The sequence below is a fragment of the Accipiter gentilis genome, chromosome 19 (assembly GCF_929443795.1).
Source record: "Accipiter gentilis chromosome 19, bAccGen1.1, whole genome shotgun sequence".
Taxonomy (NCBI): domain Eukaryota; kingdom Metazoa; phylum Chordata; class Aves; order Accipitriformes; family Accipitridae; genus Astur; species Astur gentilis.
In genome coordinates, this window is record NC_064898.1 from 2,276,081 (window position 1) to 2,293,553 (window position 17,473).

General features: G+C 36.5%; 1 protein-coding gene across 6 annotated transcripts in view; it reads right to left on the minus strand.

Annotated features, from left to right (window-relative positions):
- The window catches only part of NBEA (neurobeachin), a 509,146-nt gene that overhangs the window by 236,132 nt on the left and 255,541 nt on the right, over nt 1-17,473 (minus strand). For all 6 annotated transcript variants that reach the window (XM_049822909.1, XM_049822905.1, XM_049822906.1 and 3 more), the window contains 2 exons: nt 16,349-16,413; nt 2,676-2,784 (listed from right to left, as the gene is read on the minus strand). In XM_049822909.1, coding sequence (XP_049678866.1) covers nt 2,676-2,784; nt 16,349-16,413 — 174 coding nt within the window. The remainder of the gene's footprint in view (nt 1-2,675; nt 2,785-16,348; nt 16,414-17,473) is intronic.

Sequence of the window (17,473 nt, forward strand, 5' to 3'; positions counted from 1 at the left end):
GTGCTGTAACACAGCACTGAATAGAATCCTATTTTCTAGTATTCAAAAGAGCAATTAAAATTAAATTAACCACATACTAAATTGTAGTTTATTCTTCGTATTTCTGCACACTACCTTTTTAGTACAGATCACGTTAGCATTCAGTAAGATTTTAACAGTGGTCTTTCCACTGTGTTACAGCCATTATTTCAAGTGATCTAGCTGGAAAAGAACAATTGTTACACTAATTCATAAAGGGTTAATTCATTTTTCAATTTATCTTCTTGTACAGGGAAGCACCAATTAGTACAATGATCTGCCTTAGTAATGAGGTTAATATTTCACCAGCTCATTGGACAGTAAAATTAAATTTTCATTTTTCTTCCTGAACAATTACAAAGGTTAACAAAATGAAAGTTAACTGTGAAGCACCCATTTCGGGAGGAATTTCCCTGGCCCTGACTGCAATTGGAGTCACGGAATAAAATTTAGATGCCGGTCCATGGCCTCCCCACTACACAGGTGACACGGTAACTTGGTGCAGTTTGGGCCAAATAATTTCACCCATAATGATTCAATTAAAGTTTAAAAGGTAAAAATAAAATAGCCACTCACTTCTCCGGCTGAGAGCAATGATTAACATGTACTAAAACCCAGAACATATACCAATACAGCTTATTAAAACAAAATGACAGATTTACAATTATGCAACAGAAAACTACCAGAAATCTCTTTGTCGCTACTACTTTCAAGTAGGACGAATAATAAAATGTTCCGTTATATACCTACCATTATTAAAGACAATATAGAAAACATTCTTTCTGACTTTAACCATCACCTTATTTAAGTACATCTGAGTTTCATATTTAACACAGGCTACATTTCATAATTTTCTTTTATGACTTGCACATTTTATCTTACTCATCTACAATGTGTAGCTGAGGTTTTTCATGTGACAAAAATAATGAAAATTTTCATATATGAAAAATGTGTTGGTTTCTTTACCAGACAATAAGACTGACTTAAGGGTATTCCTTTAGGGAATTTAGTTAATATTCTAAATCCTATTTGCTAACAGAAGCTGGAAGTTAATTGAATATTCTCATTTTGTCTAGAGTTCTGACAGATCTTATACCTCAATGTATTCTTCAAAGAGCAGATAACTCAATCTTCTATTGTCATCTTAGGTTACTGCACGATGCTCTGATAAATATCAAATGTTATTTATTGTTGAGGCAATATGAAACTTCACTCTGACATACACTTAATTGTAAATGTGATTTTATCTAAGTTCAAAATATCCAGTATATGCTTGGTAATAAAGTTGTTGCAATCCCATATGACAAGCATCTGCTGTCTGCTCTGACAAAATGAAGTAAAGGTTATGTGTATTCAAAATGACAACAGATATCTCTGGGTCTCACACTTTTCAGCTAGGTCAAGGAGCACAAGAACTAGTACATCAAAGTGCACATTTAAGAGAGCTGTTTCAAGGAGATAAAAAACTCATCAAAACTAAGATTACTGGATCCTATTTCTAGCCACCAGGTGCTTGGTGACATTTTCTGACAGATGAATAAATTGATATAGCTATTTATTATCATCAATACTAAGTCAGTCTATCTTAATACTAACGTTAGGTCACTTGAGCATTAAAATATGTGGAAATGTATGTTTGTGCATATATAGTTACATATAAACAAATATATGCAAGCACACGCAGGTTTGGAAGTAATAAGAACCAGTGATGCTGAAATGTTGTACAAAACACCATAAGAATGCAAAAAACCTATTTGATAAAGCAATGTAAAAAAATGAAATTTTAACTTTACTCCATTGCTTCTGCATGAAAATTTTTTTGAGTAGGAATAAAATTAATCCTGAAGAAATAATCAAAAAGCTGGTAAACTGAACACGTTTTAAAAACAGTTTTTTTGTATGTATGTATCATTTGCAAGCAATGTGATCTAAATTGTACACTGCAACACTCATTGATGAAAAAAGCAATTGAATGCTGATGCCTTTTAGGAGTAAGAATTACAGATGTTAAAGAGTTATGGGAGTCAACTGCACTGTTACTTCTTCCAAAACTTAAAAAGAATAGACATTTTAAACACAATCTTCCTGTCAGGAGTTAAAGATTCCTAACTAGCAAGAAAGATATGCAATACCATATTTCAGTATATAAATTATAGCAAGTAAATGTTCTAAAGTGCTCCAAAATGCAAAATGTTCTAACAAAATTACTTTAAAATACTGATTTTCTTTAACAAATTATTTCTATTCCTTATTTTTTGGGAAGTGCCACAAGTGTATTAATTACTTTTCTTTCTTACTGAACTCACATATACTGTTGATAATATCCAACAAAAATAATTACTAAGGTGATTTGCATGACTATTTGCAATAAATCAGAAAAGTTCTTTGTGAACTTAAGGGTCTACCATATCAGTTGAGACATTCTGATTAAGGGATTTCTTTAAGCTGTAAATATTTTCATGAATTTCAGTGAGGAGATGAGAAATTAAACCCATTCCTTGTGTTTGACATTTACCAAAGCTTTTAAAAACTAGTATGAAATGCCTTCAATGTAAATTTCCTTCTTGGAAGAAAAAAACTTTACTGTATGGGGTTACAGTCTAGGTGACAACTGAGTGAAAACAGAGAAGCAGAAATGCACCAACTCTCAGGCTTACCTCAAACTCAGCATGCTTGTGGACATCTTCAGCTCTTTGTCGGTTCAAAATAAATTCTGCTTCATTTGCGACACGTACTATATGGTCTTTCATCGCATGACACAATAATCTAAAATGAGAAAAATCAAAATCAACCTTTGTATCTGAGGTACTTCAAATAAGCTATTTCAGCAGATTTAATTAAAATGGAAAAAGTTTAAATTAATGAAACTACTGTAATGCAATTGCCAATTAGTTGACATAAAAAGTTTAATTTTATCCAAAATTTTCTGCATTTGCGAAAGCACAAACAAATCCCGTTATATGGAAAAAGCTTGCTATTTATTATTGAAGGGAAAAGTTCTTTATGGACGTACTATATTTCAAGTATGTTTTTAACAGCAGTCTCAATATGAAAATGAATACTATACTATCATTAAAAAAAAACCTAGACAACTGCTTAAACTCTTACTGATACCATTATATCATTAAATATAAATATCTCAATTTCAACGTCTTAAAAAATCATGAGATTGCAGAAGATTTAAAATTCTATTAAAATTGCAAAATAATATAAGTATCTCTTATATGTTTTTCAAATGCTGAAGTGAAAAGTACATCATGTTTCCAAGTTTTCGTGGCATCAGAACTAAACAAATCTTACTTAAAAAGAAGGAAAAAATAGATTAAGATTGGACTGAGACTGAGGATGTCAATCAGACACCTTAAATTAAGACTCTTGTAAAGACCACCAAACACCACAAGATACATAATAAAATTGCAGCATAAACAACATTGTGTTGTTAATAATGCCGATATCTTTTGGGCAGGAAGAATGGAAGCAATTGCTTTCTTGTCCCTACAGTCCATATCTGAGGTTGCCCGCTCTATTAAAAATTGCTTTGCTCTTCTTGTCAGCAGGGAGGAAATATCTTTCAGGATGCAAAGATCTGACAGGTCTGTTTAGGATCAGGAAGAACTGTTCCTCTTTGTGTCAAATTGGCATACGGTCTGGGATTTTCCTTCTTGCAGCATCAGGGAAACACACTTAATTTCAGAGATTCTTATATTAAGAATGTGAAATTTCTAGCAAATTCCACCTTAAGGTTGGTGTCTGATGCTTAGAAGTGCCACAAATGAAAGTCGTGATTATTAGAAATGAAAACCATGATTATTAGACCTTATGCCTATAAGATGGAAAGACGTGAACTCTATTCTTGCCTCCTTTGTTGTGTTCTACCATCTGTGAAGGAATGAAATCACTTACCCTGAGCTAATGTTTATTATGGGTCTGTGGCATGGGAAGACATAAATGTTGGGGCCCCTGTTTGGAGATAATGACAAACGAGCTTGGATCAAGGTTTCACAGTGGACATTCATGCTTTTAAAAAGCCTTTTTATTATATCTAACACTTTGCTGTTCTTGAAAGCAAAAAGTTTTTGGCAAACTATAAGCTGAAAGAGTAAAGTTGCCTCTGTTGTAGTCTTCAAAATTTAGCTTTATTTTTAATCTATCCTGCTGGAAGATATGCTTTAGTATTTTATTACTGTTAAGTATTTTATTACTGATAAGTGTTCAGATTTTTATTGTTTAGAGGTAAGTGTAGAACTGCCCTCGGATATGGCTTAGGAGTGAGCATTCACGACTTCAACAAGCTTCTCTAAAATAAGAAAATACTAGAAGTGAGTGTTTAACATCTCCAATCAAATTTTGCATCACAGGTCTTCCTGAACTTTCCCATATGACATTAATGGCCTGGAAGCAACTGTCTAGGATTTCAAAACTGAACACAGAGACTTCAAGTGTCTACTAGCTGTACATCCCTTCCTGAATGAATAAAATATTGAATAAATGGAGCACAGTGCAAATTCAGTATCTTTGAGCCAGCTGTGGTCCAGGCAGGATTTCTAGATCCAAATGGCTTTATGTGAAATCAATAGGTTTTTTAGACACTCCCTGCCACCAAGAATTTGGTGAGAAAAGATTGACACTAACTTTGATCCACTGGGTTTATTATTTGGGACATCTGGGCATGGTTTTTATACCTCAAAAAACAACCTAAGCTGCCTCTGTTCATGAGCAATGATAAATACATACTATCTTCATCTTAGTTGTATTTATCTGTAGTAAGAATTGTCCACTTTCTCTGTGTCCATTTATGCACTAAAACACCTCCAAGGGACTTCAAATAGATTCCCAGAGAACGCTAATTTCCACAAGTTATAAATAGAGCTCTTTCCAGTACTCAGAGAAAAGTTATATGTATATATATATAAAAGATAAAAACCAAAATAAAATCTGTTGACACTAGTCTCTGGTGCTTTACAGAAAATGAAAACTTTTATCGACGTGCAGCAGATGATTCAAATCAGCTGGCTGGAACTGCTGGTGATGCCAGCTGTACCTCCCACCCCTCTAACGGACCTTGCTGCTCCAAAGACTAAGAGACCTGATGCATTTGGGAAGAACTTCAGAGCTGCTGCAGCTTTTGGACAGCACATTAGGCAAACTGCGCCAGATTTCAGGTAACCTTGAAATACCGCAAGTCTTCAGGGTCCAAAGTCAAGGAGATGACAAATAGGAGGGGACGAAGGAATATGCCCGAGCACTGGGTCCTGACTGCCTACGGCTCTCAAATCATTAGCTTGGCCCCCGCTCATTTTTTGGCTTGCTCTAACTTCCATCCAGAAAATGTATAGGCATGGTCCAAAGGACAGTTTGCTGAAGACACATCGATGTGACTGAATCAACTTAGACTCTCTCCGATGCTGCCCAAGAATGCTCTGCAGTGTTTTCATACCACACCCCAGCACACATAGAACACATCATTCTAGTGGGTAGCCTTCATGTTATTCCAAACAATCTGAACTAAACAGACAAAATAGTAATCATATCTTAAGGTGAAACAGGAACTGTACAGGCTTCAGGGAAGAGCTGGACTAGGTGCTACATAGGGTGAATGAAGACACTCTGCTCTAGCAGGTGCTAACCTTAAGCAGTATGAACATAGGCCAGTCCAGGCTATTTGGTTTTATTTAAAACTACAGACATACCTGCCTTCTTCCTTTTTGTTTGTTGTCAAAAATCTTATCTATGGGATATCTCGGTGTTACTTCAACTGTGTCTAGCCACTTTTTTCATGCACTCTCATATTTCTATCACTGATTGTGATTTCTTCAAAAAAAAGAAGAAAAATTGTTGCATGGTAGTCAGCACATTGGGATTATGACAAAAGTGAGGCCACAGCCTATCAACACTATATAAATCATTAAATAATATTGTATCGATGTGTGCTAATAAGGGACATACTGTGATTCACTTACCTTAGGTGCTTGTATGCACCTAAGAGAACTTCGAAGACTAGGTAAACCGTGCTTTTGCATCTAGAAGACCATTAAGAATTACACTAGTCTTAAAATCGCTTGCCAGAAAGGCAGACTTTTGAAAAAGAGAAGGGTTAAAATCTAAGCGATCATTTAGAAATCTTGCATGCTTCCAAAAGAAGCTTTGGCCTGGATGTTTTGATTTGTAAGTGCAAGGATGGAGGGCAGAAAACAGAAGCATAATAAGTTGAAGCAGTTAAATGTGTCATCTTAGTTTTGAAAGGAAAGGCAGCTACTACAAGGTCAGGGAAGCAATGCCTTACAGAGTTTTTTGCAAAGGAACTTGCTTACGTGCTGGATGTACTCGTTCAAGGAAACTTGCTACTTTTTGAAATACAAAAACACTACTTAAAAAGAATTTTTTGGTACTGATTTTTTCTTCTCATGGGAAGTTATCCTGTATTCTCAAACTATACTTCTACCAAGCAAAAGATGGCAAAAGTGCTATTACTGTTATATCTGGATTAAACCACAGCCAGCTCACTCTGGTTGAACCTCAAATTCATATAGGCACAGCACAACACAGCATACTGTCGTAACTGGGTTACACCCAATGAATGTGTGTGGTAATGTCATCATCCTTTGAATACTTACCAATTTATCTAAAACCTTACTAACTCAAACACATGGATGGCATAGGATTAAAAAAACCAACCAAACAAAAAAAAACCACAAAAGAAACCCCCTCAGACTTTTCTGGCATGAGAAAAAGTGCTTACAACTATGTTTAGGATTCTCAAAAAGACCCCAATAGAAATGATTCAGAAAGGATCCCAAACCAGGAAAAATCTCACACTCAGTAGTATCAAAGGCAGCCAGTATATATATAAAAAAAAATCTCCTTTCACGCACTGCAAATAAGAGAAAGGAACAAGGACCTCTAGGTCAGCAAATTCACTCCTTCACTGCAACATGCAGCTACGTCATACAAACTCTTTCATAAACTATCTTTAGTTTATGAAAGGCATTTTCATGAAATCTAGCTCATGAAATGTGTCTTCAGCTTATGAAAATGTGATGAAGTTTCTTGTCTCCAGCACAGCTTTGGAAGGTCCTCTGAAGGTTAGACCCCTTTTACTTCCCAATCCAAATGTATTCTTCAGCTTTACTTTTATGCAAATGTTGCCCTTAGGTTTACACAATTCTTCCTTCTGTTGACCTTCTGATATATCTATCCCTATTTTACTAGGCTAAGTAAATGAGCTCTCTGAATTTTTGTATGGCGAAACAGTAAAAGAGATTGCCTGATTTTACGTTTTCTGCAACTGCACAGCCAAAACTGTCAGCAGTATTCTAGACAAGTTATAGTCACTATTGACATACTAAAGTTAATGCTGACTTATTTCAATGGAAACACCTTTTCTGATGAATTTTTGGAATTGTGTTTTCCTTTTTCTGAGCCCTATATTCTATGATTTTGTATAAGAAAATTTTAGTGATGGATTGGTCTTTTACCTCCTCAGACATTTCGAAAAGATGAACCAACAGTCTAGCATATATTCTCAAGAATGTGAACTCCAGGTACTGTTACATTATAAAATCTTTATGTACCATATTACATTGTATAATATTTATATTAATGCAGGTTTGACACCCACCCAATATATCCTGATTGATATTTCAGTCATCTGCCCAACTGTTTCTCATCTGCAGATTTTTATAGAGCACTCCCTTTTGGGGAAAAGTCTATTCTCTGCATCTTTCCCAAACCATCATCCTGTACTGGAGTAACCAATCCAAGTAAGAAGGAGCTTGAGGCACAAAATGCATATATACTTGCTAAACAGAGGGAAGATCTGAAGTTTGAGAGCAGTACCATTTTTACACTCCTTTGGAAATAAAACATGTTCTTTAGTGAGATCTCCTTATCACTGACAACTGAACATTTGTTGTGACTGAATTATACCCCCTGTTCTCATTCACCCTTGTAAATCCTCATCCTGCCTTAATAAGCACCACCCTCAAAAGACCTAGTAGATAGATTGATGCTGAGCCAGTGATTAATCAGGCCTTCTGGTCATCCTTATTAATCTCTACACAAGTAGTCCTCCAAAGGGCTAAGGAGTTGTATGAAAAGTGTCACCACAGGCTGGCTGTACTTTTTATAGTGTTTTCCAGTAATTCATGATTTACCAAAAGAAAAAAGGCATTAACCTATAATAATGTTTGGCTTTATCCTGTGTGACCTTTTCTTCAGTTGTACCACTGAAACTCCTACCAGAATTGAAGCCAAGTGTGCTTCTGTGTCCTTCCCCAGCTAAGCTGATCTCGACTAGGATCTGACAACCAGCAAAAATCTTACCCCATTTAAGTGGCAATTCTTACCACATAAGGCAGAGATTAAAAATGGACCTGGTAACTTATGGTTTCTCTTTACCAAGACAAGCTTGATTTCTATTAACGCCCACAAATTTATGAACCACAGCTAAAACTCCCTTACTAGGAAATGGGTTTGATTTGTTTTCAGACTGAATCAAAGGAGTTTCAGTAAGGAATCTACCAACAAAGCAGTCTGAAATCTCTCCTGACTCAAATCCTGGTATACTTCTACGGGGAAATGAGCTTTCTGTACAGATAGCTGTGAAGTTTCCAGCTGAACATATGGAAAATGGAAGTAAAAACTAGAACTAAGATATGCTGGTACTTTAAAATAAGCATGACAAGGATTAAGTATCTGTAGGAATAAAAGTAAATGGCAGGCTCTCCTTTACCTAAATGTCGAAGAGTTTCACACTCACGAGTGAGAGCAGACTGGGCGAGAGTACATCTCAGGACATGTCCATTCATAAATACGAATTATTTGCAAATGTTGTTTAGGAGTAGGTAAGAAGTTATTCTAAATCAACATGGCTTGCTTTCCTGAGTTCTGTCCTCAGCAAGGTTATTTTAGAAGTCCAGAGTGCTTACAGGTTAAAGGAAATTGTGAAAAAAGTACATGTAATCAATCAGAAGCCCCTGTTTTTCAGATACTGGGGTTTAAAAAGGCTGGATTGCAGACTTCCACATTCCAAGAATTCATCCAGGTAAATAGCCAGAGCCTGGGAGAATTATTATTATTATTTTTAGAGTTTTGGAAAGAGACAGTGATAAGACTATACCCAAACTGTCTTAGAAACCTGTGAAAAACATTTTATGTTTGCAACACATTTAGATGTGGATTGGGACAGGTTGTGACAACCAGTGCTGTTTATACATCTATCAGAATTGAAGGATGAAAACTCATATCTCACTAACTATTCTAAACTGACTTTGCTATCCTGCACTCAGTTCTTCCTGGTAATAATCTCACACAGAGAGAAAGAAGTCTCATAGCTGTTACGCTGCTAGATAAAACAATTGTGCTTATGTTACCCAATCTTTCTTTCATTTGAGATAAACTAAAAAAGCAGATCATTCCCAAGCAGCAATTTTCAAAACAGATTACAAAATGAACATTTGTTATAATTTAGCTAAGGTCTTGTTTCCTCTACTCATTCCTGAAGTTCTGCCAATTCACATGTCCAGGGAAACAGATGTTTCTCTGACTTACTTTCATCAGATGCCCATAGCTTAATTTTTCCAAGAAGCAGCCTGGAAATATGCCACTTTTTCACCAAACACAGTTGTTTTGACAATTATTACTCTTAAAGGCGTTCATAAGAAATGAAACCTATTGTTGTACTTTGTATCTATTATAGGATTCATAAACTGTTCTAACTTGAAGAGTGTTAAGTTCTACAAGATGCAGTACTGCTATACATACTTTGAAAGTAAATTCCTATAAACTTTAGAAGGTAACGTCTAACACAGGGGTCTGATTTCTAGCAAAAGGGCAGTGATGAAGAATTTACTAGAGAAAAGTTTGAAATTATAGCATGCAAAGACTGGCTACTGGACTACAACATGAGCACACTGGCAAGACAAACTTCATGGAGGGTAACTAATAATGTTTCAGAAACGCCACAGAAGCTATAACAGACTCAGATTTGACAATGAAGAATCTATTCCAATCTGCATAAAGATTTTCTATTTTGCATAAGAATTTTCTAAATCAAGAGGAATCTCTTTGAAAGAGTGACCAGCCAGTAAAGACGCAAGACCAGCGGTTACAACTGAAATGGCCTGCATCTCACAAGGAGCCTCCCCTTTGAGATATGACTGGATCAGACAAGGCTAGAAGGTGAGAGGATGCCTCAGAACCTCTAACAGATTAACAGAACTCCAGGTGTCCTGACGCCACAAGTACATAGACGGTTACCATAACAATGTATGCTTTGTCTCACGCAACCTGACTATTAGTCTGGAGGTAGGGCAAGGACAGCTGTAGTAAAGAATATGAGATTATAAAAAAGCACATCTAGCAGGGAGCTCAAGCTCACACCTCAGCTAGAGCAGAAATACAGACATTCAGTGTCCAGTTTTATAGAAGTATCTATAACAGGAATCCTCTACCGATGGAAGATGACATTTAGGATGAATTTCCATAAAACAGCCACTCACACTTGATAATGGATTCCGCCAATCAAAAAGTTATACTTGGTGAGGGTGACCACACAGCAACAGAATTTGGTTACATCTGTCAAAGACAGAATAATCCAACACCTTTGTTCTTATTCATGTATTGTATCTGAGTGCTACTGCTTCCCCAGTGCTGTTTCCTGCCTGGATTTGCATATACTGGATTTTGTACATCAGACTGGAATCCTTTGCTAGTTGTTCTGGTAGCCATCAGCTACATAACATCCATGACGTCTGAAGACCAAGCATCTTGCATTCCTGGATGATTCAGGTGAGCTCCCCATTCTGACCTCAAGGTTCCTGTGATCAAGATCATTGTCAAGACAGAAACAAGGAACAGCATCCTTCCTCCACCCTTCTTGGACCCAACTACTAAACGAGTTCTTCAAGGGGTATCTAGGGATCCAACTGTAAATGCATGTCATTAATCAAATATGGCAAATGGCACCACAGATATACCTTTTAACACAGGGCCTGAACATTTAAGTATTGCAGACAGTGAATAATGACTGTGAGCTCATTTACCACAAACCAAACATATCAGAACTGCCAAACTGCAACAGAGGATGTCCAAAAGAAAATTTGCTCCAGTTACCCAACAATCCTAGTTGAGGTAACATGGAAAGAATGTAAGTAAGTCTTTATTAGCCTCCTTTCAGGATTTAATCAGCAATTAATCTAAATTTAAACAAACACAAATTTCCAGTCTATTTAAACATTCTGCTACTCTTTCCAGGAAATTAGTGAAACCTCTCAACAAACCAAGGTTTAAAGGAAAAGGGCCTCCTGTGAATTTTAAGTATGCTTGGAGGTCCAGGTAGGTGGATATGCAAAAGTACATATTTTCATGGTTAAAGGCAGAAAGCAGACTTAGGTACAGAGATGAAATTACAGAAACAAAGCTTACAATTTTAAATATGAGATGAAATATAGTCTCATGTTTCCTCAAATTTATATTATGAGCAGACTACTCCTGCTATTTAAAATGAGGAAATTCTGTAAAAAATAAAGAAAATTATTTTAAATGAAGGAACAAGGTCATCTCATTAAAGAGGTGAGTGTTGTGAACACATAAAGGGAGAATGAAATTGAGGATGAGGATAGGGATCCAGTTCTGAAAGACTAATAGATAATGATCTGTAACCTCCATCTCTTAGGCAGGATAGACCCCTGAGATACCCTGCTTGTCAAAGGCATCAAGGTAGAGTACAACCAACTAACCACAACCCTTGTAGCCCCATTGTGTAGCCAGTTTTTCACCTAATTTAGTTGTCCATCCATGTAGAACGTAGCATTCTAACTCTAACACCCGTGTATTGTGGGACACAGTGGGAAACCTTGCCAATGTCAAGGTAAATGATGTTCACTGCTCTCCTCGTGTCCACAAATCTAGTTGTTTTATCATAGAAGACAAACAGGTTGGCCAGGGATGGTTTAGCTTTTGTAAATCTATGTTGATTGTTCTCAATTACCTTCTCCTTCATGCGGCCACAAATGTGTTCCAAAAGGACTTGCTACATGATTTTCCAAGGGACAGAAGAAAAGCTGACCGACTTATGATTCTCTGGCTTTTGTGGACTATTCTAAAAATGGGTGCAACATTTGCCTTTCTCCAGGCACCTGTGACCTGCCCCAATTTCCTTGACTTTTCAGAGACAATGGTGATCAGCCTTGCAAGGACTTTCACTACCATCGGATGTACCCCATCAGGTATTATGGACTTGCATGGGACGAGTTGTCTCAAGGAATCCTTGACTCATTGCTCATCCACTGCTGATAGTTCTCTTCCTTGAACCCTTTTGCTAAAGACAGAGGCTCGAGAAAGCTTGGTGAAGACTGAGGCAAATAAGGCATTGAGCATCTTGGTCTTATCTGTGACTAAATCATCCATCCCATCCAGCAACAGGACACATTTTCCTTGGTCAGCCCTTTACTAACGAGTGGTAGAAGCTATTGTTGCCCTTGATATTTCTTCCAAGTCTCATTTCCAGCTGAGCATTGACCTTTCTGACAACATTCCTTACCTGCTCAAGAAATGTTGCTAAATTCCTCCTTTCTAGCCTGCTTCCACTTCCAGCTCCTGTGTAGTCTCTTTTAGCGTCAGAGCTCTACTGTAATTTCCTTGGTTAGCCAAACCAGTCTTTTGATACATCTACTTTTTTTCCTGTTCTTGCACTTGGATGATGCTGTACTTCAAAGCCTACCACCTTTCCAGAGCTTCCTTGACCGCCACATCTGCCTCCCATGGGATCCTACCTATCAGTTTCCCGAATAAGGTAAAATCCGCACTCATGCAATCCGTACTCTGCTACTCTCCATCCTCACTTCTCTTAGGATCTTGAACTCCACTATTTCGTAGTAACTACAGCCAAAGGTGCCATTAATACCACATTCAAAACCAATTCTTGCTTGCTAGTAAATAGCAGATCCAGCTGTGTGCTACTCTTGGTTGGTTCATCCTGTATCAAGAAGTCATTCCCAGCACCTTCCAGAAATCTTCTTGACTGCACGCATCCCACCTTGTTGCACTTCCAGAGGGTGTCAGGAAGGTTAAAGATCCCCACGAGAACTAGGGTTAGTGATCCGGATACTTCCTCAAATTGTTTAAAGAATGCTTCTTCTTTTCCCTCACCCTGAATGGGAGGTCGGTAACAAACTCTCACCGTGATGTCACCCTTACTGGACTCTCCTCCTGTTCTGTCCTACAAGTTATCAACCAGACCACCACCCATCCTGCTGAAGAGCTCCACACACCTGAGCTGCTCCTTCGCAGAGAAGGCAACGCTCCCGCCTTGCTTTCTCTGCCTATCTTTCCCAAGGAACTTATCCATCGCAGCATTTCTGTCATGCAGTGCAGGCTGTCCCACCAAATCTCATTCATTCCAGTGATGTCATAGTTTTGTGATGGCATGTGGAGTAATTTCTACTGCTAGTTTCCCAAGCTGTATGCATTTGTGTAAGTATTTACTTCAGGCAGGTGCTCCTATCTTACCTCTTGTTCTCATCACCCTGGACCCTTCACTTTTGACCTCATCCATCACCACCCGACTTAAATGTGGGTTGTAATCTCCCTCCCACATAATTCCTAAAGAACTCTTTTCATGTCTGCTTTTACAGCCAACATTGCAGATGCATCCAGCTCTTAAATTAAGAAGCCTACTTATGTGTATACCGTAATGTAAATCTGAAATCCTAACTAAGCTGCAATCAGTGAAGCTCTTGACGTGTGTGATACCCTCAACATCACATATTCATAGCATGAGACTGATTAAAAAGAAGCATACAGTTCAGGATCATAACCAGGATGCCTCTAAATCTTTCAGGTATATTAGAGACAGTGTTATTCTATACTTCCAAATTAAACATCTTTGCATATGTTTTCCTTGAAAGTATTAATTTAAATCTATAGTCAGATACTCTTGTTATAGTAAAAATTGTTATAACAGTTCCTATTTTTAGAAAGCCGTATCAGAGTGTTTGTATGCTGAATTCTACAAATATGTGTCATTCAGACATTCCTAACAAAATATTATCTAAACCAAGAACCAACAAACACAGTAAATCAACTGATTTAAAATGAAAATGCAATTTATTAAAGTGACAGGAATGTAGGTTTTTTGTTGGTTTTTTTTTTTTTTTTTTTTATACTAAAACTGAAATATTTTATTTCAGAACATTTCTAATAAAGTCAAAGATCAGAAAGGCACTTGAATTATTTCAAGCAGAAATGACTAAAGTTAGGTGCTCGGAAAATCACCTTATAGCATCCATATATTAAAACAGCTAGACATCTAACTGAAGATTATAAAAACTACGATCCTCTGCATTACATCTGAACCTTTTCCTCCACGCTTAAAAGAAAAAGCTTCCTCAAAACTGTTGATTTATTACCTAGGTCTCTCAAAATCTTATCCAGAAAGTCCTTCAAAATATTCTTAGTCTTCATTTTCCTTTTAATAATTTAAAATTCAATCATTATTGCACAGCGATTATATGCAATTTTACATCCCATTAACCCTGCTTTGTTTTAATTATAAAGATCCTTTGTTAGATTCCTTTAAATGATCCAGTTTATAATTTCAGGTTATCCTAGGGAGCACTTTAATTCAGCTGCACATTCATCAACTGTTTATGTCCTGTTAATTGTTGACAACTGCACAATTGCATTCTCTAGCTATGATTGATGAATTGCATTCACAAGTTTAGCTATTAAGTAGAATAAATATTTATAACAATTTCCAGTTAAAGGATTGTTATCTTTATACCCGAAAGGGTAAATTAAAAACAAATGTGCTGATTGCAAAGAACAGCATTCCAGTAATGCACACACACTTGTTCTAAAACACCTTTCTGACAAAAGTATATGGAGGAACGTGTGTCTAAGGACAGTTTGATTAGACATTCCTTTGATGGGATTTAAGCAGAAGTTCTTAAATACTACTTTGTTTTAAAAGTTTTTGTTAGAGGGGAGTAGAGGGTCCACTGATATCTTCACACCTGACTGCTAAATAAAGGCAGATGTAGGCTTTGTTCAGAATAAGCATTTTATCAATAGTGAGCATGCAATAATATCTGAACTCACCAGGCTGGCTGAGAAAATAAAAAAGGTCAAAATGGGATTGTATATTACTATCCAAGAACATAAGCTTACTATAATTATTCAGTCTATTACCAGGTAATATTTATTGCATAATGTGCAGTATATGACCCACTCAGGTGAGCCCTATTATGGTGTAAACTCATATTGCCACTTCGTAGCAAAAAGAATTTCCAATGAAAGGACTACACTTCCAACTGCTACATTGTGGAGTAAGTTCAGTGTGCGCAGGGAATCTAAGAGAAGTTACACCAACCAAAATTGGGTAATAAGCTACATGCTCGTGTTTTGCAGATACTCATATTCCTATATTCCTATACTCTGATGTTTTCTAAACTTTATTTTAAATGAATGCATGATTTAACCACTGAAATATCGGCTAGACAAAAAATATCCTATAATAAAGAGAAGATCTGATACTTCAGTGAAAAAAAAGAAACCACACATAAAATGACAACATCTCTTCAACAGGCATATTGCTGTATTTTTTTTTTTTTTTTCAGCTGCACACATCAAGACATCTAGATTCAAATGGCTTTAATGTACTGGCCAATACGAGTCACACACATTACACAAGTGGCTCCATTTGTCTTTGGCATTCCCCTACCAGGAAGGCCAAAGAGTCCCCCTCTGCTGCCCAGCCTGCTGGCTGGAAGTACTGACAAACATTGCACAGACTAGAAGATACATACGGAATTAAAATTACTTGAGGATTGATAATAAAGTATCTTAACAATTTTCAAAACCAAGGCAGGTCTTCTAAACATAATGTCCTGTGTGTTTTACAGGACTTAAATTGAACCAGGAACTCTAGATAAAATAATTCCTCATGAAATGATAGTATAGAGAAGTGCATCTGCACAATGAATGCTGTGCTCCTAAAACAGATGGAGCAGCAGATGGGTTTACAGATTGGGCTCCCTGGACTGTCTGGGTAAAACAACCTGGCTGCTCTGGAAAACGGTGGTTCAATTCTCAAATAAACCCAAACCTATACACAGTTCATGGAGCTCTACTGCCTTCTGTCAATAAACAAAATTTTCAAAATTTACACATTTCCAAATGAAATATTTACCATATAAAGTAGCTATATAATAAATCTCTTAATTAAAATGGCTTTTTCACAATCTTTTTGGAACAGATGGTGAGGAAGTATTATCACCCAATGGAATAAATGCAAAATGACTACTTGTTCAAAAGCTTTAAAATTCATTACCTTCCTTCATTGATGAGCTCAATAAATGCAAGTCCTGCATTCTTCTGAATAGAATTTTGCCATTCCTAAGAAGATAAAATATAACATGATCAACACCCAAGGATTTTAAACCACATTTCTGAAGCTGACCCTGATGACTTCCTGAGGAGCTTGAATTTAGGCTGAACTTCTTAATTTAATGTTTTGTTTGTTTGTTTGTTTTTCCCCAAAGAAGAATGACCTGATCATTTAGTAAGTGTAATTCATTCTGATTTTCAAATAAGTTTTAGGTGGTCATGTTTTCTGTTTCACCCTTAAGCAAGCTTTAGTTTCCTTATCTAAAGAATATAAAAACACATCGTGTTTCTCCAATTCATACAGTTGCCCAATTAACATATTAAGTGCAACAAAGTATGGCAGCAGTCATTCCTTCACGTTGCTTCACTGTTACACCTTGTACATTTTATCATATAGGGCAGGCAATAATTTATATACCATCCACCCCTCCTTGAGTTCAATCTTTGTTTCTTCCACATTATAAATGAAAACAAGACCAGTCGCTAATAACAAATTGAGGGTTTTTTAAAACTCTTTTACCATTAACATGAATGTCCAAGATAAACTTTCAAAACTGATTTAAACCACCTAACAGATATTTTTTAATATGATGACAAATTTTACTTCATGTACCACTAAGTTAAAGAGAAAATTCTCAATGCATCACAAACAGCTTTTTGCCATACAACCCACTGGCTCTATCACACCAACAGACTTCTGATAGCTGAGATGCAAAGAGGTTGAGCTACCTCTCTAGCAAGTAAAGATTGATTACTTTTGCGATAATTCCTTCAAACTTTTCTTTAAGAGTAATAAACAGTTACTTTTCATCATACAGAAAAAAAAAAATCAAAATACAATAGCTGGATTACATTTCAGAGAGAAATTATGTAGTCTGAGACCACGTTATAAACAAAAATGGGTAGACACAGTTAACAGAACTATTCTGCGTTACATTTCATTTTTTCCAGGACGAGAAAATCGGGCAGAAATTCCCAACGCTTGTTTCCTGATATGGGCAAAAAAAGATAGCTCTGCACAGAGAAGGAAATTTTTCTCAAAGAATAGTTGTGAAAACTAGTCACTAAT